This window comes from Orbicella franksi, chromosome 5 (genome assembly GCF_964199315.1).
Source record: "Orbicella franksi chromosome 5, jaOrbFran1.1, whole genome shotgun sequence".
Taxonomy (NCBI): Eukaryota; Metazoa; Cnidaria; class Anthozoa; order Scleractinia; family Merulinidae; genus Orbicella; species Orbicella franksi.
Window position 1 is genome coordinate 29,484,075 of NC_138149.1, and position 22,737 is coordinate 29,506,811.

At 42.0% G+C, this 22,737-nt stretch overlaps 1 protein-coding gene across 2 annotated transcripts in view; it reads left to right on the plus strand.

Annotated features, from left to right (window-relative positions):
* The window catches only part of LOC145488026 (dynein heavy chain domain-containing protein 1-like), a 54,841-nt gene that overhangs the window by 19,308 nt on the left and 12,796 nt on the right, over positions 1-22,737 (plus strand). Inside the window, exons 22-46 of one of the 2 annotated variants that reach the window (XM_081466787.1) lie at positions 75-170; positions 668-982; positions 1,437-1,574; positions 2,142-2,286; positions 2,931-3,193; positions 3,677-3,955; positions 4,717-4,999; positions 5,434-5,599; positions 6,129-6,488; positions 7,033-7,222; positions 9,314-9,412; positions 10,199-10,475; positions 11,093-11,358; positions 11,989-12,287; positions 13,229-13,488; positions 14,966-15,690; positions 16,110-16,202; positions 16,738-16,903; positions 17,922-18,451; positions 18,955-19,221; positions 19,351-19,496; positions 19,921-20,191; positions 20,695-20,817; positions 21,448-21,763; positions 22,113-22,382. In XM_081466787.1, coding sequence (XP_081322913.1) covers positions 75-170; positions 668-982; positions 1,437-1,574; positions 2,142-2,286; positions 2,931-3,193; positions 3,677-3,955; positions 4,717-4,999; positions 5,434-5,599; positions 6,129-6,488; positions 7,033-7,222; positions 9,314-9,412; positions 10,199-10,475; positions 11,093-11,358; positions 11,989-12,287; positions 13,229-13,488; positions 14,966-15,690; positions 16,110-16,202; positions 16,738-16,903; positions 17,922-18,451; positions 18,955-19,221; positions 19,351-19,496; positions 19,921-20,191; positions 20,695-20,817; positions 21,448-21,763; positions 22,113-22,382 — 6,343 coding nt within the window. The remainder of the gene's footprint in view (positions 1-74; positions 171-667; positions 983-1,436; positions 1,575-2,141; positions 2,287-2,930; positions 3,194-3,676; positions 3,956-4,716; positions 5,000-5,433; positions 5,600-6,128; positions 6,489-7,032; positions 7,223-9,313; positions 9,413-10,198; positions 10,476-11,092; positions 11,359-11,988; positions 12,288-13,228; positions 13,489-14,965; positions 15,691-16,109; positions 16,203-16,737; positions 16,904-17,921; positions 18,452-18,954; positions 19,222-19,350; positions 19,497-19,920; positions 20,192-20,694; positions 20,818-21,447; positions 21,764-22,112; positions 22,383-22,737) is intronic. The other variant, XM_081466788.1, reaches the window with a different exon arrangement.

Consider the following 22,737-nt stretch of genomic DNA (forward strand, 5'->3'; position numbering starts at 1 on the left):
ATTATTATATAAAGCTAACTAATACATTCACTCATTGCTCATTCTACTTGGTCTTGTCTTCATGGTGCTTTTAGAACGGTGAAACACCCAAACGAAGGAACAGCTTGGCCAGTCTAATCTCGCTGGCACAAGAAGGCTTTTCACCTCACTACAGGCCAAATCAAGCATCGGTAAGGCTAAAATTTGCTTCACTGTTTTTATGTCATATCTGCGACGAAACACAGCTGTATGGGAGGATAATCATTAATGTGTAACCAGAAAACAGTGTAGTTTTTCAATATTTATGTACGAAGATGTTCCGTTGAAAAGCGAGCTAAGATATTGATTCAGACACTTAAGCTTTGTCCAGTATACAGCCTGTATATCACTGCCGTCGATTTTTACGTAAATTAATTATTCAGTGATCCCTGTGGCTTGACAACAATTGATGCTGTTACATGGGATGAATAGTGGTGGTACTTTTATTTTTGTTTTGTTTGTTTGTTTGGTTTTTCGCTTTGAGATATCAAGAAAAGACGGGAGGAAATGTAAATTAAATAACAACAACAACAGCAGCAAGGAAATTAGGATTGTCAACGGTAGGAGTGGAAGGGTCAGGGAACATCATAACTTTTATGGCATTTTTTTTAACATGCACATATTTATTTCGTTGCTTGTTTCATTTCAGGGAGAGCACCTTTCTAAAAGAAAGAGGCATCTGTCCATCTCAAAAGAAAGTGATCTCCAAGAAGCAGATTATTACGATGATGTAAAACTTCAGCCGTTGTCCCCACTAAAACAACAACCCAAGCTTCCTCAGACATTTCAAGACAGTTCAGCACGGGTGCACAAGAAGCAAATCAGCATCAGAGAGTTTGAAATGCCGTTGTTGGGTAATATTGTCTTGGAAGGGCAGTTCATGGCGGCTAGTGGGATGTATGGTTGTTTCATGACCATGTCTGGTGGCTTCTGTTTAAATACTAAGCTGCCAGACAACTTTAGGGTGAGTCTCTATACTACTCTCACGGTATTGACTTGGTAAAGGGAATGGTTTTTATGGCCCGGTGTTTTCACTTTGAAAACGCATCAAATGCTTTCCGTTCACACTACGCTGGAGAAATTTGAAAACATAACAGTCACCGCTCTTTTTGGATTTGTATTTGAGGAAAACTTGGGCAGGGGAAATATCATGATTGTCGTAACCTCATCGATTCCGAAAAGTTTCGTTTTCAATATGTTTTACATCTACAAGAAAACGAAAAGCCGGCGTTTTCAAATTCCTCCAATTTGAAGAGCGTTTGCGAAAAGCGCCGGTTTCGTGACGGATAAGTGTGGACGGTAGGCCTAACCGTAGAAATAAAGTTGGGTTTTCAAATTTCTCCGGCGTAGTGTGGACGAGGCATAAGAGAACTTTTGTTGCGTGCAGTCTTATTCTTTGTATTCTTTATTATTGTCAGGCTCAGCTCAGACCGGTCTCCATGCTCTTTCCGGATAGTCTTCCTGTGCTTGAAGTATGGTTGGTATGCTGTGGCTTTACTGAAGCCAAGCCACTTGCTTTGAAGATCAAAACCTTCCTCAAGTTAATCAATGAACAGGTAACAGAAATGTCCTGCCTGATAAAGCTAGCTGTATACTAGCAAGCTGAATCTTTAGAGACATTTTGAGTCGATCATCTAAGCGCCTATAGCTAACACTTCATTAAATCTGTTTTATTGCTGAAGTTTCTTTGCTGTATACCATCGGGCAAACGTCCGAGTTCCCTTTTGCCTCTGTTCCAAAACGAGTCTTCGTATGAAACCATTCATATGAAAGTGAGTTCCACCTACATGTTACAAATCAATCTCATTTTCATATGAAAAGTTTTGCACGAGAACTTGTTTTGAAACAGGCACATGGTAACTCGGAAATGGCTGACTGGATTGCTTCAAGGCGGATATATTGTGATAAATCTGACCATTGGTTTAAACCTGTCTGCGAATGCAACTTACTGAAATTCTTTCTAAAGTTTCTTACTCTGTCCTAATGTAGGTGCCAGGAAGTTTTCTCGAGGAAGCAATAAATGACTGAAACAATATCACTTAAAGAAAATACCATTACCTCTAAGAAAAGTCATGATACCAGATTCGAAAGCATCGCAGTTGAGTATGTCTTTATTTTGAAAGGTCTCTTGTCAGCCACAGTACTCGTTTGGATTGCGTAGTATGAAAATGGTAACCACCTTAGCTGGACAACAGCTGCAGAAGGATACGGCTAAGAGAAAACTGGCGACAATGAGTTCCATTAGAGAAGATCAGGAGGCCGATGCTGGTGAGAGTTACAAGTCCTTTTTTTGTGTGTGATTTTACATGAAGCCAAGATTTTTACTTTGTTCATCGAGCTGAACGTAGCCTTAGTCAAACGTCGCCAGTCGAATTTTTAGACTAATGCTATGGTAGTTGATCGTGTTGAAGCTTAGTAACTGGAACCCAGGCGAATTCAGTTCGTCTATTGTGTGACATCAGGGGGAAGTTACTTAGTATTAATATAAAAAAGAACTGCTGTTGGTTGCGAACGTTTTGGCAACCTGCGAGGAAGACATCCTTTTAGCCAAGTGACCAGTGTTTACTTGTTGGTGGGGTTAAAAGAAGTCTAGTCTGATTGGTCAGTTTTTGCCGGGATGTTATTGGATGTAAAACTTGGGTACAGCTCGTTAACAGTGATTGGTGTAAGTTGACGATGTCGAGATGGATCATGTCTTGTTTGTAATTGGTCAGTTTTTTTGTGTGTGTTATCATTGATTGTGGAAGCTATGTCAGTTGAACATTGTCGGTGTGAATCTGTTTAGTCAAGTTTACGTCGCGTCAAAATTTTCTTAGTGAATTACATGTGCTTTTTGGTATTGGTGAGTTGGTTTTCTTATGTACTGTGAATCTGAGATGCTGAAATTATGTTGTTCGTGATCTACATTACAGAGGCGATGCCAAGAAGTCCATTTCTGGAAAGTTTGGAGCGACGTCAGTCAGAAGAAAATGCTATAGTTCACTCCCTGTTCACGTACTTTGGCAACAAATTGTTGGCGGAGGATAAGGAGTTGTTTTCAAATGTAGTGGATCAGGTGTTCGCTCACAGTGTTCTGATGTCCGTGTCAACTGAAGGAGACTCGCAATTAGTTGAGCAAGTCAAAGAACATCTTCAAGCCAACGGATTACAAGTTAAACAGGAAATCATCTCCAAGGTAAAATCTATTATTTATTGATCACCAAAGTGAATGTCACAGCTCTGTAAAATCCTTCGTATTTAGCTCCTTTACACCACTCTGAGAGGAGCGTGGGTAAATAGTATTTAGTGAAGCAATCAGTTATAAGTGACATCTGATAGTCCCACCACCCGGGGGTGGGTGGAGGGGCACTCTCACCACCCCCCTCCGGAAAAAAAAGGAAAAAAAAAATGAAACGGTAATAATTGTTGGTTTGGTTTGAATTTTTATGTTTTAAGTTAATCCTAATCTAATGCGCTACTCGAATCTAACCCTCGTCAATGTAGTATTGTTTTAACTAGAATCTCAAGCGTCTTCCGAGCGAAGTCAGAATCGGCCACACCAAATGAAAGAGAGATGTTTGTTTGCGCAAGTTTCTGATAAGGGCAAGGTTATTTTGATATTGGTGAATGCGTGAGATTTGGTCTTTCGGTTGACTGTTTGCGGTTTTTCCATCTTTAGATCCTTCAGCTTCATACTAGCCTACAAACAAGCCGTAACGTGATCCTTCTTGGGTGCCCAGGCTCTGGCAAATCCACCATATACACAACGCTAGCAAGCGTGCTCAACGCCATGAATAGTCAAACAAGTCAACCAGTTGTAAAACACCGCAGACAGGACAGGAAAATAAGCACCTCTCTCAGATCTGCTCCTAAAGTGCCAGTTGAAGATATCAAAGATGTGCTTTGGCCGCGTGTTGATCTTTCAGTCGTGTTTCCAAAATCATTAACTTGTGAAGAGGTGGGTCTTTTGGTAGTTATGACAAGTTGTGGTTATCATTGACGTTTGACTTGAAAGGATAATGTGTTCTTAGTTTTGGCGTAAAAAATGCCTAAATTAGTAAGTTTTGAAGGGACTGCTTTCCGTTAATATCTGCCAAATAATTAGACTGCCCATCTTCGGTAGGTCGGGTGATAGTTCTTTTCAATTTCCATTCACTATCACCAGTCAACTATCAAATGACCTGAGAGTGCAAAAGAGTTGGGCTCATATGCCTGTCCAAAATTTTAACAAGTTCAAATTAGACGACAGGGGACAACAACACGCATGCGTGTCGGCGGTAAGGCCATCCTGAGATTTTGTCCATGTCGCCAAGTCTCGTCGACTCTTTGGGTTTTAACCAGTCTAGCATGTAAAAAAACCTCTTTGGGAAGTAAATGATAAAACACTTCGTAGTCCAACCACCCAGTTAAGGGAACCCAGTCAATTTTGGCAACGTACAAAATTACTTTTATAAATTGAAGCAAGCCTGAAAAATAGTAGCATACTAAGATGGCAAAACACCACAGAGATGATAATAAACTATAAAGAAACAAGGATGGTTAAGGATGGAAAAGATTAACACGGATTACAAATGACGAACTTGACAAATCTAGGCTACACTTTTCAAGATTCGCAAAACGTGACGTAGCTCCTTTAATTAACCGAGTTATCGACTACTATAATAATAATAAACTGTGAAGTTTGGCACCTGAAAAAAGCTTTTTATCATGTGTGCATAGTTGTTTGGAAGACAGAACCCTGACAGCCATCTGTGGGTTGACGGGCTGGTGTCCAAGTGGCTGCGAGACTCCACGCTGACCTGTGACACCATGGCAGAACTTCTCACGAGCCAGTCCTCTGAGAAGCAACGTTTCGCTCGGATGATGGGTTCCCTGTCTCACGTGAAGAAGTGGTTGGTGCTTGATGGGCCGATGGATGACACGTGGCTGGAAAACATGGGAACCCTGCTGGATTCCACAAGAGCACTCAGTTTACCTAATGGAGAGTCTATTGTTCAGCCAGGTGAGATCATTACTCGAACAGTAGGCTTCCTAGTCACAGAGTCGAGGATTACTGTCAGCATTGTCGTTTTTCATCATCGTTGTTGTTTTCGGATATTTAGCATTTCTTTATGGTTACAAAGATAACTCAAATCTTCTCTGCTTTCCAATGAGCTGCAGGAATGTTGATTGTTTCTTAGTGTGGTTAAAAATACTGCTGCCAGTGTTGCGATGGGTAAGGTACATTTTTGAAGACATTTTCGTTAAACCGATTTTTTGCGTACTAAATATTAGGCGACTTTTGTCCATCCTCATGAAGGCTACAACGTAAACAAGTTTTGGTACTGCTCACACTTCATGTCCGTGTACTGTCGGTTTTAATTCCAAATTACAGCCACTTATGCGCTTGTTTCTATTAAACACTTATCTACTTCAGTTTTTTTGTTCGTTTTTCAGAAACTGTGACTCTCTTGTTTGAAGTGACAGACCTCACTCACGTATCCCCGGCGTTAGTGACTCGCTGTGGCCTTATCCACTGTCCTGAACCGCTTGTGGGATGGAAGCCAATCTTTAGGTCGTGGTTGAAAGGAGCACATGCCAGATGGGAAATAACCAACAGAGGGTAAGTGAAAAGATTCCTACACTTGCAACTTGCATTAAAAAAAAAATGAAACTCGATATCGACAATTGCAAGTAGCGCGCGTAATTGTTTACATTGCGTGATCCAAGCACGAAGGAATAGTTGGAAGAACTGGGCAGTTTGTTTATGTAAACTTGAGATGCAGTCGATGGTCTATATACAAAGTGCTTTCAAATTTTGGGAAAAGCGGCTCTTTTCTTTACACATTGGAAAAAAAAAACTGAAATCCACGTTTTGTGTCGTGTATGAAACGGTATTTACATAATTTGGCATGGATGCGAAAACTGCGTTATCGTCCAAACTAAGTTCACAGCCGATTAGCTCACTCAACTTACTCAACTGCCATGGTGGATCGCGATAAAAGCTTTAATTAAGGCCTTATGCGTTTCTTGGCACGAGGAAGTTTGGTAGGTTAAAGAGATGTCGATGTTATGTTTTGCCACTCCATCTTCCAATCCATCATTACTGTCTAGTATGTTAAAACGCTTTGTCTTCCTCGCATGTATTTCAGTTTGGGGATCATCTCAAGCTTAATGGACTACACAGTAGACTCGTCGTTGAAATTCCTTAGCGAGCACTGCCAGCCAGTGCTTACATCAGGATTCGGCTCCACTAACAAACCTTCTGAGACAGCCGCTGGAGTGTATGAGGTTCAAACGTTGCTCCGCTACCTCTCGGCCATCTACGATCGACACATCCTGCGCGAGGCTGAAGACAGTCAGATGCAAATGATCAATCAAAAACAGCGCCAGTCAAACAGTTCTATCAGCAGCAGGCAGAGCTCAGGAATCTCAGCCAGTGACACTGGAAGAGTCGTGAGCTCTTTTGCGTTCGCGTTCGTGTGGGCATTTGGTGGTCACTTACATGAAAGGTATAACAAACTGCTTGTGTAATATATATTTTGTCACTGGAATTTAACAGTTTTCGTTTCTGTTTGCTTCCTTTCTTTTCAGTTTAGTTCAATTTATTACAGTTTATGTTAGTTTAGTTCCAATAATCACCACGTTACAGTAATATAACTGATGTATGTATCAATAAGAGAGTAGGAAGCCTATTTTCCCTCGTTTTTGCAATCTCTGTGTTTGTGCAATATTTGTGGAAGTACTCAAAGGTTTTGGAATTTATTTACTATGTTCTATGTTATTTCAACAAGAAGACGTCTACAGCTTTAGCCTAAATTGCGTGACTAGGAAAATCTCTAGTGCGACCATTGAATCATTGATCTCAGATATTCGTGTTAGTTGCTCTTTGACACAACATGAAAGAAGAGTTTACTATGCGTTTGCCTAGGAAGCTTTAGCTGCAGCAGACAAATACAGGGCGTGAATATCGGGGTTGCTGCTGAGACGAGACAAAATTCACTTCCCATATTCAAGTCCACTAAAATTGACTTTGATCTCCCTCTCTTGAATAAGATACGCTGCGAAGTTTGATGAGCATGCGCGTCAGCTGCTCTCCGCTGGTCCTTACCCGGTACTAGTCCCTCCTGACGGCTCAGTGTATGACTATTGCCTGGACTTTAGTAAAGGTGGACTGGTGAAGTGGGAGGAGAGACCTGGCACACAGTTGAAAACGTTGCCTTCATCCTACACTGTCGTGACCGAGGTAACGTCACTTAGTCACTGTCAGTATATTAAACCAGAAGCATATTTTATGGATTAAGAGGAATATGTTTGTAAAAACCTTAAGGTATCACGGAAAAATATATGGCTGTCAAAAATGATCAACTTAGGGACCGTTCATTTTTTATGAGGGAGGGGGGGCTGGTGGGATTTGGGAAGCACCATTTAAAAATCGCATGACCCCCCCTCAGCTTACCAATTTTTTCACATGGCCCCCCCTTTATAGCGGTCATTTTTTGGGATGACCCCCCCCCAAAAAAAAAAAATTGAACAAACAATATTTAGATTTCAACTTTTTTAATATTTCTCTATTATCTCCTTACTTCACGTTATTGTGCTCACTATGAAGACGATATTTACAATCCCTATACGACAGAGAGCTGTTGTTTAAAAAACAAATCAAAAGAATGAGAAGCGAATTTCGGATCTCCTAGTTATGGCTCGCCCTGAGCGTGTGGCATTTGGCCTCTCATTGGCATCTTCCTCCTCTGAATTGATGAATGCAAGAATGACGTCATTTGAGTCATCTTCTCCCCCAGAGTCAATGGCATCACTGTCATACTCATCATTGTCACTTTCATCTGTTTCACTGCTGTCAGCACTTGCCCTGTTGTCATTTTGTGTCAATGTCCTGGCATTTCTCAGTGTTGGTTGGCCAGCTCTGAGAGGACTCTTCTGCTGCAAGCATGAATATCTTACAATTGCCTTTACTTTCTCACTCTTGCTGCTTTTTAAATGCGCAAAATTCCAAAATGCGCAATAATGGCGAAAGCGACGAGTCGTTTAAGAAAAGGTTTACTGCTGAACGATCCAGGCAGTTTGACATCTTACAAGCAAAAGAAGCAATCTTTCTAACTGCGGATGGCTGTTCAGAAAGGGTGGGTGAGTTTTCCGTGCCAGGGTACCAGTTGAAGCCCAGTGATGGAAGAAAACTGAACTTCTCCATCAAAGAGCTCAGAGCAATTGTGGAAAAGTTGAATGTCATATTGAAAGATGTAAAGGAACATGATTCCACACTCTTTCAGTCCAATGGGCTTGCTTTAAAGCAGGGCGAAGAATTTGCCCACAGTTTTAATGTAAAGCAGATCAAATGTATAGAAGCTAAGTTGACGAAGGTCACGCAGGACATGGAAGCACTAGAAAATAAGAAGAGCAATTATAACAGCATATTCAAGGGCACACTCAAACAGCACATCAACAAAAGGAGAAGGAAAAAAGAAAACCGCAGAAAGTCAAATGAAAGAAAGAGGAAGCGGACTGAAAACAACGTCCAACGAGTTTATGGAATCTGTGTTGGAAACCCGCTAGGAAATGATCTTCCACAATGCCTTGTGTACCCTCCTAGAACGGCCGTCCCGGAAGAGTGTATTAAAGTTGAGGATGTTGCCACGTCGTTATTTAGAAGAAATGGGCCATACATTGCACAGCTCTTGGAAGGGAATTATTTCACCACAAACCTTGAGCGGGAAGTCAGAGATTATGTTTACACCTTCATGTACCCTGAAGAGTACACTCTGACGGAAAGCATTGCTGCTTCTTGCAGCATTGGTGAAAGAGACTCCCATAGCAGCACAAGCGGCGACGAAGAACTCGATGACAGCGAAGATGAAGATGAGTGCCAGTGAAAGTTGCATTCGAAAATAACAGTGTTAAATACTTCTTTTCAGTAGCTACAAATGCTTTTTGTGGCCAAACGTTTTTTTAAAGCAGAAGGAAAGTTTGTAATAAATTTGTATCCTGCCTTCTATGTTTATTCTATAGCAATTTTTTTGATATTCAAACGTTATGCCATTTTAAAGTTTTACTAAAATATTTCACGTGAGCCCCCCTTTTTCCCTTATTTTTTTGGGATGGCCCCCCCTCGAAAGCCATTTTTTTCGCATGCCCCCCCCCCCCCCCAAATCCCACCAGCCCCCCCTACCTTATAAAAAATGAACGGTCCCTTAAGCCCCCTTTTTTTCGATAAACTTCAAGCCAAAACAATCATGTAACAAGTAAGGCAGTTTTATGAGCTCTCAAATTTAAGTTCGTCTGATTTTAACTTTGTTTGTTTGATTGTTTGTCTGTTCGTTAGTTGGACCGCTACTTCTACCTTGTTGACCTGATGGTATCTACCCGTCAGCCAGTGCTGTTAGTTGGTCCCTCAGGGATAGGAAAGTCTTCTCTGGTGCAGGTCAGTAAATATGGATTTTTTTAAACATTTTCACTCTAGTCTTAAATGTACCTCCTTAAGGCAGTTATGAGACACCAGGTCGCTATTGATGTCATTTTTGAAACTTCTCGAAGCTGAACAAATATTGATTGATTAAAGGACTTGAGAGTAGCTGCTTGATTTTTGGTTTTAATTTTCGACAGAAAAGCTTGGAATAGCGCTATCTCTTATTTACGAAATGTTCATCTCTTCCTTTTTTCCTACGCTGTCGCAACTCGCTGTTTGGGTTTCTACATGTACTCCTTACGAATAAACCCGCAAAAGAAACCTGTGGACAGCCAAATCGAAAAGTTACACACTTCACACGCTCAATTCCTTCCCGTTTGAAGGCGTTTGTAAAATTGTATACTGATGAATCTGTTCTGTTGAGGCGACCAGACTGTTGTTACATCTTTAGATTGGTTGTTGCCTCGAAGGCGAAAGTTCTAAATCGAACAACAATCTATGTACATAGTAAGTTACTAGATCTACATGACTTTATAGAGGTTTTTCTAGTCAAGTCCCAGGATTTTCTTGACTGAGAAAAGAACTAAACTCGCGAAGAGATAGGAGGTCTTTTTTCCAATGTTCACTAGAGAAATTACTGCGAGATTGGCCGCTTTAATGCTAGAGACGTTTAAGTTGTCTAGACACCTTTAGCGTCTAAGCGTTAAAGTCGTCTCGAGAGAGCTTTAACGTCCGACACGACATTAGCCTCCCCAGCATTAAAACGGCCATTTTTTTTTTAGCATTTGCTTTGTCTCACAGAACTTGATCAACCCACGGCACAGTGCCACCCGGATTTGCCTGTCCCCAGGCCTGACTTCAAAGCTGCTTCAAGAGGCGATCGAACACAAGCTTCAACAAATTCAACGCAAGGAGATGAGTCAAGTGTCATTTAAAAAGGGAAGTGTGGCAGTAAAGAATCTTCCTGGTTCCAAATCTCGTACCCAGCTTATGTTTCTTGACGATCTGAACTGTGCTGCTGTTGACGCTTTTGAAATTCAACCTCCGCTTGAGCTCCTGCGGCAAATCCTCTCACAAGGTAATATTAGTTTTTCTCGTTACTTATTTGTTACTGGTGAGGGTGTATGCAAAGAGGTCAAGTCACATTTGTGTGCTCGTGTGCTCGCCTTGTCCTCTCCTCCCTTAGACGGGGCTGCCAGAGGTCAAGAAATGATCGGGAAAAAAAATTCAAGGTCAAGGAAACGTGAGAGAATTTCTTTTTTTTTTAATCAGGGAAAATTGACATTTCGAAGAAAACTCAGGATTTAAAATTGAACTAATTGAGCACCATTGATTTAATACTGTTGAAGGCGGGAAGAAACATTTGGGGTCACTGTGATCTCAACGGTGTTTTTCCCTTAGATGTTAAGGAATAGGGAAAGTTTATTGAAAACTCATCAGTCTTAATAGAAAGAACGCGGGCTGTAAGGGAAGGCTAGAAGCCGCTACTGTATCTGATATTTTTATTTATATCAGGAATAGGTTAGGGAATTTTACGTTTTTTTCCCCCTGCAATGTGATGGTGTATGCAAAGCAATCAAGTGCCTAGATTGTGTACTCGTGGAAACTAAATATGCTCACCTTTCGCTTTGTCCTCTCCACCATGAGATCACGTATCTTTAGTTTAACGTTACTTGTCGTTGACGTATCTTTCAGGCACGCTGTATAACAAGCAACGATATCACTTGTATAGAGTGCAACACCTTCAGTTCATGGCTGCCTGTGTACCTCCCGGTGCGGGAACCTCCTGTGGAGGAGTGGCATCGTATTCTATCAGTCATCGTTTGTCCAGGCTGATGACAGTCCTGTCATTCTTTCCACTGTCTTCTGATTCACTGGAGACGATCTACTCTTCAGTTTTTCTTTCTTGGTTGGAGGAGTTTCCAGCATATTCCCTAACCCATCATGAACATCTGGCAAAGGTAAAACAACTAGGGATACTTTGAACGTACATAGCTGCCAAGACCCAGGACCCAGTTGGTTGAAAGGTGGACGAAGCTATCCACCGGATAAGTCACTGTCTAGTGGGTAACAGACTGTAGTGTTAACGAAATAAGCTAAGCTATCCACTGAATAGTGATTTATCTGGTTGATTATTCACCCTTTAAACAACTGAGACCTGAAGTCAAAATCTCGGTTTGATATATCAAGCACGACAGACTGTTTCACCACCTTTCCAATCACAGAGAAGAGAGTTGAAGATAAGACGGGCAGTGGAGTGCAGTGGAACCCCGCCTTACGAACACCCCGTTCATATGGCCACCTCGCCATCACTTACTTTAAAATGGGTCGAGCAAAACTTCAATCAGTCATTTTCGTATTTAAAGAACTCCTTTAACACGGCCACTCGTTAATTCGACCAGATTTTGTGGCCCATTGGTGAACAGATTAACGGGTTTCTGCTGTATTTTTCACGAACTTCGAGTCTTTTTATCTGAAAATATCCTATTTAGACAGTTAAAATCGAAACGCGTGTTTATCAAGCTCGTATACGCTCCTTCACATCACCTGCATAATATTAACTATACTTGTGTGTAACCATTTTCCACTAGGCGCTGTCATCTGCAACTATTAAAATGTACAGCGTCATCCAGAAGGAACTTCGTCCCACTCCACTCCATCCTCATTTCCTGTTCACCCAGCACGAATTGTCGAGGGTCGTCCAGGGTATGACCCTCCTGTCCTCCCAGTCCCGTGGACGGCCAAGGCCGCGAGCCAGGAGACGCACCCAGGTAGCTGGGGACACGGACCTGGAGAGCAAAACTGGATCCGTTGCAGCCGCACGGAGTGATCCTGGTCTCTATATCAAGGAACAAACCCAGCGTGGAGGGAATGCTGGTAGAGGGAGAAGGTGGGTAAGCAAGTGACTTACAAACACTGTTGAAATCGTCACGTTCATTATAATTCAAACCATGTTTGGGAGTGGCTGGTTGGAAGAAGATTGCCATTTACTCATCGCTTTACCCTGTAACATTAGAGAGTTTGGGTCATTAAATCAATTTAAACGCTTTCTCTATCGTAGTTTTTAAACACGCGGCATTCATGAAAATCAGGTTTATAAGTAGAATATTGTTGTAAGTTATTATAATATTAGGGTTAGAATTTCAGGTTTGGGATCTTAGACATTTTAGTGGAATATTGTACCTGGTGAATTTTTTTTACCGTGTGTAAATAATGATTAAAGATTAAAGATTAAATTTCATGACGAAAAACCATCATCAACAGCAACAACTACAACAAGCAAACAAGAATGCATTATGTAGCAGGAATTATCACACCTTAACCCAAAAAGTTAAACCCAATCCTAATTTAACCCTTAATGTAAAAGAAAACAAAACAACTGTTTATCATAAAACCAATTTAGTCTGCAGCCTCCAGTGTAGCATGCAGACTGTAGATTGAAATTAGCTCTCTACATGTATAAGGGTCAGAGTGACTTTATAGTAGAGTATTTTTTAGGGTAAGTGTTTTCAGTTAGTTAGGGTTAGACTGGCGTCTGAAGCTCATAGACTCTTTCCTGTGTCCTGTATTTCTGAAATTTTGGTTGAATGGTTCGCATTTCAGAAAAAACTACAATTTTTGATTTTTTTGGAAACTTCCCAAAACCGTTTCCGTACCATTTATCGCTGTTTCGAATGTTCCAGAATTTTTGGCTGAATGAAAAGCTCCCTACATTTTATTCTAAGCACTTTTGCAGCTTCTATTTTTTCTACATAGAAATGTTTTTGTCGTATGGTTTGTTCTATTTACATGTATCATATTTGTCTTCACTGGATTATTTTACCATTTCAGTTGGCCGTCGCTGACGAGCGATTCAACTGAAAGCAAAACACCCGCTGCACTGTCTCCAATGATTCGCTCCATTCTTCGTCTGTGGTGTCACGAAAGCTCTCGTACATACAGTGATCGCCTGTTCACCGAGGAACAGCGGTACTGGTTCTCTTCTCTGTTACACGACTCCGTCGAAGAGTTCTTCTGCAGGGACAACTCCGAGCAGGGATCCGAAATGTTCTCTGTGGAAAAGGTAGAGATGGAACAAAAAAAATTGCGAGGTAAGTGGACCTTCTGGTAGTAAAAACAATAATTATTTACAATGAACACATTGTCGCGTTACTATTGAACTCTGTGACTTTTCCACCTGTTGTCTCTTTACCAACTTGAAGCAGTAGGTTTAAGTAAGGGTCTTAATTGGTCAAACCCTTTCGTGTGAACCTGACCTTTAATAGTAGTGAGAAAAACATCAGTTCAAAACACAAATGGTAGCTCGCGAGGTCCGTTGCAAAGAATAAGAATCATAAGCGCAAAAATAGGGACCGTAAAGAGTTTATCTTTGAGTTGAGCTGTAAGTTTTCAGCTGTTAAAAGTCTAGACCAAACTGTTTGCAGGCGATGTTTGGATTCAGTTATTTTAAGTCACGTTTAAACTATACCAGGGCTCGAAATTGCGACTCACTGGTCACCAATGCGACCAAAAATTGAGCACTGGCGACTAAATTTTCAGAACTGGTCGCCAGCTGGCGGCTCGCGTTTTGTCCGATAACTAAAGAAAACCACGACACAACTTTTGTTTTTAAATCTTTATATTGGGAAATCAATCGGATATGGCAGCTAGTATACAACTCACCTTTCCGTCCCCAGTAAAATAATGTCTGAATATTACAAGATAATCGAAAAAATGGAATGTATTTCGACACGTCGATACTGCGTTCATAGCGCGCCATATTGTTTCAGCGGCTTCTTCCGAAACTGGGATCGCAGGTGTACTTCAACACCATGTGCTTTTCATTTGCCGCGAAAATGACGGCAGATACCAATTAGTTGAAGGAACTACGTGAGTTTTTACGTGCGAGGAATGAAGATTCAGCCAAAAGGTTAATCCAAACTTTGACTCCTTCATCAGTTGTTGATGTAGGGAAGGTGGATTTCACCAAACTGTCGACAGCGACAGGCGTCGAGGAAAGCAAGTCGAAAATAAAGAACGGCATTTCGAAGAAGTAGCAAAGGGAAAATACGCAAGGACCCGTGTTTGTCTCACAATGGAAACCATGGACTTTTATAAAACGTCTTATGCTTCGCTTCATTTAAAACGACTATGGAGACAACAATCACCTTCGGACCAGAGACATATCAACTGAGAACAACGGTAGCTTTATAACTAAGTGTTGCTCGTGTTGTTTCTAATTACTTTCGCTCTTCAATTGTGACTTCCCTTGCACGCAAAGTAACGTATAAAATCGTGTTCTTGAGTAAGTTATATATAAAATAAGTTGGCGACCAAAATTTACGATCTGGCGACCAAAGTTTTTCCGTTAGTCGCCAGCTGGCTCCCGAACGAAAAAGTTAATTTCGAGCCCTGTATACATGTTAGCATATTTTCCAGTGTAACGCTTTTTTGTTTTGGTTACTTGATTCTTTTAGCAATGTAAGCAGTGTTGTAGTCATTCATAACAATCACAACCGTTAGCTTGATCGTTTCTTAATGAGAAACGCAGCCTGCATCTTGTAGATAACACTGTCTTGTTTATTGCAGAAGTTTTGCCTGGTAGAAATGCACCCCCACCTACTGCCAGTGATGAACAACTCGAAAACACAGGGGAGGATGAGGCATCCATGCAACCAGACGACTCCATGGCTCTACCAATTCAAGAATTACGGGCACCAAGTAATGAAAGTGCTGTTGAAGAAGACGAGGAAGGTGAAATGGGTACTATTTTGACGGAAGAAAACCCTTTGCTGGAAGAAGCGAATGACGAAGCTGTCGAGATGGAAGACGACGAAGTGGGATTTCCTCCAAAAGTAGAAGAACAAAATGTGAACGACGTTGATCCAGATAGATTGGAAGTTCAAGAAGATGAAACTCTTAGTAGAGAGCCGACTTTAGCGGAGAGCACGTCGCTGCTTCAGCCAGTCCGTGTTAAGGTCACGTTTGACGACACTAGCGGTGTAAGCTACGACAAGAGCTATGATGGTCCCTTGATTTCGTCGGAGCAGTTGGCGTTTTCTGGCGAGGATCTTACAGACATCATTTTCTGCAAGCATTTTAACGCCTCTGTGACCGGGCGAGAGAGTAGTGCGAGCGAGGTGGCCAGCAAGAACTACCTTGAGTGCGCTGAAAGCATCTTGGAGCAAGGCATCAGGCGTTGTCTGGCTTCTTATAATGCTCAGGTGGTGGAGTCAGGCAGTGGAGCCAGGATAATGAACTTGGTGACGTTTCGTGAGGCCCTTCAACATGCAGCGCGTTTGAGCCGAGCACTGGTAAATCCTTATTTTCTTGCTTTACACGATATTTATATGATTTCACAGTCATCCTGAAACATTGAGAGCAATGTGCATCTCCCTCAGATAGACTAGAGCAGTTGCCCAACATCAAGGAATCGATGATGCGCGGTCAACTCTCAATAAGCAGAAAGCACAACGATCCGAAGATCAGTTCAGCCTTCAATATATAGTTTCTTTTTGTTTTTATTGACCTTTTTTTATAATTTTGATATCTTCAGAATACAGCATCTTACTTTTTCTCGGCCTTTAAAAGGCATTAAAAAAATGCATTAAAAATGCTTAACTAAATTTTAATAGAAGATTGCGTTAGGAAGCAGATAGCTACACAGTATAGATTTAGTGTTCAGCTTCTAGAACTGTCTTCTTACATTTATGACTGTCCTGTCTTTACCAAGGCCACACCAGGAGGTCATGCACTATTGTTGTCTGATCTTGGCTATGGAAGAAGGACGCTGACCAGGGTTACTGCACATGCAGCTTGTTGCAAGGTTGGTATAGGGTCTTAATAATAATAATAATAAATAAATATATCTTTTCCTTTCTTCTTATTTTTTCTTTCGGGTTTTTGTTGTTTCCTTTCTGCTACGGTTCCACTCTCGCTTTTAGTCGATCGGTTTGTCGGTCGGGCAGTCACTCATTTCCATATTTCTATCCTTCTGTTCCAATCTTCTTCCTTCCTTAGAGCCCGGTTACCCGATCGCCCGTCAGCCTGCCTGCCGGGCCATCCCTTCCCTCCTTCCCTGCTCCTTCCCTTTCTGCCTTCACCCGTCTCTCTCTCTACCCATCTTCCTGCCTCCCCTCTCCCCTTTTCGCCATTTACCTCCTTCCTCCCTGCCTCTTTCCCTCCCTTTCTCTCCCCCTGTCTCCCTCCTTCATCTTCTCCCTTTCTCGCTCCCCTCATATTTCCTTCCCGTTGTCATTCTCCTCGATCTTCCTCTCCCTCGTTCTTTCCCTCACCAGGGTCTCCGCAATATTCGGAAATCGGATTTTTCTTGCTATGTGTACCCTTTTTTCTTCTTTTAGCTCATAGAGGTACAACGAAGCCAATTCCAAAGTCAAGAGGACCTCAGACAGCAGATCAAAGTCGCGTCATTCATCACTGGTCTTCAAGGAAAGCCTGTAGTGTTGTTTGTACCAGAAGGCGTTTGTGATGGATCCATGCAGGACATCTGTTCACTGATGTCTGAAGGTAAATATCGCTTATTTTATCACTGCATCTCTTTTGTCAGTGTTGACAGCTGTTGATGGCCACAGTTTACTTTTTCCTCGTATATGTCAAAATGGGCTCAGTTTCCAGGAAATGTCAAGCTTTTAGTTTATCCAGGTGAACTTTCATAACATTGACAGCTTATTGTTCAACTCCGAGAATCCCAATCTTCTTCATGAAAGATAGAGTGTCTCTAAGCACGTCGCTTGGTTAAGAGGCTAGTCAAGAGGCCAGAAAAGCGTTAAGCTATTGTTGCTCAAAGAATGGTTTTTGAAAGAATCGTTGGCAATTTACCAGTACGTCCATCTTGCCGGCCGTAAGTTAGGTCGATAATTCAAGTCAATGAAAGAAAGGTTCTGTACACCTCTTTTTTCCTCAGCTTCTTGTGGGATGTAATTAATGTTTTCATAAAACTAGTAACAAAATTATAAAAGCTTTTAGCTTAAAGCGGTTATCAATTGAGTATCGTAAAACCAAAACCAAACCAATAACTTACCAATTAGACTACTCAGCTAGAGCGGTTTTCATGTCGAAAGTAATTGGACAATTACTGTGGTTTTGGTTTTGGTTTTACTACGGTTTGAGATTGGCTGAGTAGTCTAATTGGTAAGTAATTGGTTTGGTTTTGGCTTGGTTTTGACCAAAACCAAAGCCAAAGTAACTGCCTGAAGTGATTACTTTCGACAGTCATTTGAAAACCGCTCTATTGGTCTCCTTAGACCTCCCTACCCATGTATACGCTATTGCAACCACTATGATTTCAATCAGTGGAGATTTGGGAACCTATGTGTCTGGGACTTCCATAATTCAACACCTCGCGTGCATCAAAGGTTGATAGTTAAACTACTGATATCAGTCTTATATCTGGTCAAGAATTTTAGTCGAGGGAAGAAAGAATGGCGCTGTACACTTCTCTTTCTTCTTTTTTCTTGCTATGCTAGGCTCGCATGGTTATATATAAAAAAGGAATCTGACGTTTAATCTGGCTAATGTTTTCTAGGTACATGCCCTGGCCTTTACACACCCAACGAGCTCTTCATGATCTCCAACCAGCTTCTTCCCGGTGGAAAACGTGGAGCTCGCAGAGTGGAAAACCAAGATATCGCACAGGAACGATATTTCCGTCGCGTCAGATCGCACCTTCATGTCGTGATCTGCTTAAAATATAGAAAGCTTGACTTGTCCAACTCTCTGGAAAAGAACCAGTTGTATAAGTTCCCAGCGCTGGTAACACGAAGCTGTTGTGTCGATATTTACCGAGCCTGGCCTCACGAGGCACTTGTTAGCATAGCGCAGAAACAACTTGAAGAGGAAGAGAGCGTTTTTAGTCTTTTGCCACTGAAAAGACGAGAGAAAGATGCGCAGTCCGCAGCTGTGTGCTCAATAATGGCGCACGTTCACCTCTCTTCTAGAAGCATGGTGAGGAGGATTTACGGAATGGAGGCGCTGAAGTTCTACTCGCCTGATACGTATTTGGATTTTATTGATCTGTTCAGGAAGATATGCAAGAGGTTATGTTTGAAAGAAAAGGTGAGAACTAGAGTTACATCATGAGCGATAGGTCGTAGTGAACTAGCGGCATTGACACGTACTTTTACCTACACCAGCACTCGCGATAGAGAATTAGTCAGCAGTGGTGAAGAACGCCCCAAGAAAAATGTTGGTCTGGGCCCCTGTGGGCAAATAGAAACCGGCGATTGAGATCCCTTTACCTCTGACTATGAATAAGTTTCTCCTCATGATGTGAATAATGATGAAAGCTAATAAAAATGCCCGCAGATGTTCTAAGGAGATCTATAATTGAGCCTAGGTCAAAATTCAAATTTGTGCGTAGTTTCACTCACTCAGTTCATCCTCTTCGTCCCTTGTGATTCACAAGGCCGTTCTGCTGACAAATGCAGTTTAGAATCCCATTATTCTGTGAACAGATGTTCATAATCGCTTCTGCATATGTCATGTATAAAATAACTTCCACTAAACGCACTTTAAGCAACACTGACGGTATTTAACTTTTATCTCAAACTATTTTCCAGCAAGAGGTAGTTCACCTAGATAAAGCTATCAAGAGAATAGACGAAGCTACTCACAGTCTGAACAAGATGCAGCGAGAGTTAGATCAACTGGCACCGGTGTTTGAAGCGTCCAAGACGGACGTGCAGTTGCGACACGAGGCTGTGGAAGCGTGTCAAAAGGAGTATGCTGCTGCCAAGGACCGCTGCAAGAAACAGGAGCAGGATATCGAGGGCATGCAGGGACCCATTGAGATCCTCCAAAAGGAGGCTCAGGCCGAGTTTGAAAAGGTGAGTGTGACGATGATAGCTTGCATCATTATTGTGTTGTGGAAGATTATTGCCCCTGTGCAAGATTGGACCAGAAGCAACACGTTGAGATTCCCTCCTGTCCAGTCATTAACTGTTAATTTTTTTCAGGTCAACCCCTTGTTTGACGCAGCATGGAAGGCCATCAATTCGCTGGATATTCACGATGTGGAAGAAATCAGAAGTTACCGAACTCCGCCTGCGATTGTTAGATTGGTTGTAGATGCAATTTGTGTGTTGTTTGGAAAAGAGCAGACGTGGGTTTCCAAATCTCGTTGAGATTTTTTGTTTTGCCTTGTTTTGTTTTGTTTTTTGTTTTTGTTTTTCTTTTCTCGAAGGGCGGGGGGGGGGGGTGGGGGCTGGTGATGGGGGCTGGTGATGGTTTAGGTACTTGCTTCGGGTTTACTTCCGTAAAAGCGTACAACAAATACACTGTTACGTTAAACACATAAATAATCTACTTTAGCGCTAGACTTATTAGTCTGCCTAGTTGCTGCTTCCTTGGCAATCCGAGTTTGTTCAGTCAATCGATCGATCAATCAATTTTTATTTCCGTTCCTCAATTTACATTTTAGACTGGCCGCGGATAGCTAATGCTGGCCTAGGAAGGCCAGTCTATTAAGGTCTAACAAATGTCTAGTTTTTTTTTTTTTTTGATCTAATTTTTTATTTCGCCTCCAGCTGGGAAGAGGGCAAGCTTCTCCTCAACCGGAACGACTTCTTCAAAGATCTGGAATTTTACAACATGATTGGCATGCCTGATGCTATTTTCAATGCGCTCAGAGGTTTTTACGACAACCCGTTGTTCCGTGCAGACATTGTCAAGGACGGCAGCGTGGCTGCTAGGTCTCTGTGTCTGTGGGTACGAGCCGTGTACGAGTTCTGTTTGGTACACAGAGCTCTGGAACCAAAACGACAGCAGCTGCGGAAGGCAGAGCAGGAACTCGAAAAGGTATTCCATGTGATTTAAGGAACCGTGAGATCAGAGAACGAGTATTAGATTAAGAAAGTCTAGGGTTTTTTTTTTCAAATTTCGTGTTGTGATTATCACATCTCACACCAATCCCACACCGATTGTCTCCCTTACAGCTGAACTGAACTGGAAACTTAAATTATTGGCGGCAATATTTTTGAGAGACCGTCGTTTTGAGCCCCATTTTGAGACAATATGACAACCACTTACAGTGTAAACCTAGTGTCCTTATTTTACACCCCTCCCCCTTCCCCAACGCCTTCCCTTTTTTCCCGCGCAAGTGATGCCGAGTCTCGTTTTGTGATGTCTGTCACGCAGTCTAACAACAGTGAACGGGGAAGGGTATTGTGGACTACTGTAGTGAATTTTAAGAGGTGAGAATATTGCATGAAGAACTGTTTCTCGAATGTGTCAACTACTTATGCCGTCAATTGTGTCTTTTATGTTCGTATTATGGTGAAAATGTGATCGTACCTTCGCAGGCAAAGTCCATTCTAGGACAGATGCGAGTCAGGTGTAATGCCATCAAACAAGAGCTTGAGTCAAATATCCAGTTGTACAAAGACAGTGTCAAACATTCCAGAACAGTTGAAAAACAGATCCAGGTAAAGACTCTTGACAGTTGAAAAGAAATTAACAGCGAGAACTGCCATGTTCCTTCGCAAATTTATATCAATATGCTATATTCTTTGTTTCACTTTGATCCCCGAAACTCTCTATAATGATACTTTTTGGTGGGCTCTTTGGCTCGGCCTCCGTGGATGTACATCTGTCGTGCACATCTGTTTATGCACATCTGTCATTGCTCAATCGGCCCTGTACTTTCTGTTGAGAATAAAAGAAGTCACGAAACCAAACATGTCAAAATTAGCCAGTTTTTTACAGTTGTTCGTTTTAACCACAGGGAGGCTCAGTTGCCTAATGCTTAGTGTGCTGTCATTCAGATCAAGCAATCCGAGTTTTAACCGTGGCCGGAGTTTTGTTGTTGGCCAAGGCACTACTCTCGCGTTGCCTCTCTCCACCCAGGTGTATAACTGGGTACCGGCGAAGTTAACGCTAGGAGTAACCTTGCGAAAGACTAGCATCCCATCCAAGAGGCAGTGAAAATAGTTCTAACCACTTAATGGTCCTAAAAGAGGGATATGCTCTGGTACTATGGGCCACTTTGCTCGAGGCAAACTTTATATGGTTTTACGGCGATTCTAGCTCACACACAAGCAATTTTTTTCCGATAGAACATACAAGCTGTGCAAGCCAAGGGAGCGGCGCTTGTCGACTGTCTGTCCACCTATTCTAACTTGTGGCATAGCAATCGATCGATCGCCAAGCAGCATCTTCTCACTGCACCAGGTGATGCCCTGGTCACGGCTGCCGCCGTGTGTTACCTGGGACCTCTTGTACCTGCTGCCAGGGATGAGCTGTTTGCTGACTGGCTGCGGGTGTGTGATGGGGTGTCGCGAGAGCCCGAGAAGCGACTGCTCAGTTTGTCGTCAATGGTGCTCGAAGATTCTCGGAACAAACGCAATTACACTGAGCCAAATAATGCAGGTAGTGATTTGTTGGCTACAGTGTTTGTTAAGCTAAGATTAGTCTTGTTTGAACCTCTTTTAGAATGAATTTTGCTTTCCAGAAACGTTTTATTAAGCGACCCTTTTGTATAACCGCTCCAGCCATCAGCAAAAATCTGAATTATGCGGCCCATCCCTACTGACGTTATGCTGTTGTTTACGCCTTAGTCTTGGCTGTGGTGACTCACTCTTATAGCTTTAGCGTGTTTGAACAATAAAACTTTTATCTTATCGTTTTACGTCATTGGTTTGGGACAATTGAAGAAAGCTCCCCCCCCTCCCGACTCAACCAAATTTAAGACCTAAACAAAGTATACCATATTTTCTAACAGGTAGAACCTCTCCTCCGACCACCCAGTCGACGCTTGCATCAACGTTATCTACTAACACTGTGCCATTGCGTGAAGATGTGTCACTGAAAACGATACTAGCTGCTGCCAACGAGGTGGATGAGTGGAAGAGAAATGAGTTACCCACCGACGAGCAGGCGCTGCAAAACGCTTTGATACTGAGGAGCTGTAGTGATGATCGGACGCGTGCCTGGCCGCTGTTGATCGATCCGCATAATCAGGCTGAGTTGTGGATAAGGGCTCTGCATCAAGGTTTTTCTTTTTTTTCTTTTCTTTTCTTCTCTCTCTCTCTCTTTTTTTTTTCTTTTTTCTTTTTCTTTTTTTCTTGTTTTTTCTTGTTTTTTTTTCCATTTAGTGTTTGTGTTTTGTGTCTAAAATCAAACATTTTCCTGAGGCCTAGTTTAAAGGTATTGGAGATTACTACTTAGATTTTAAGGCAATTTAAAACTTTGCCTTTAAATTTAATGGACCTCTTCCACGAAAGGTATGGTAGGGACAAGCACGTGCCCCCTGGCATACATTCTTTGTAAGAAGTGGCAGGTTTGGGATCCCGTATTTCCACAAGTTTGCAACGGATTGTTATGAAACTGCTCATGTTTACTATCTT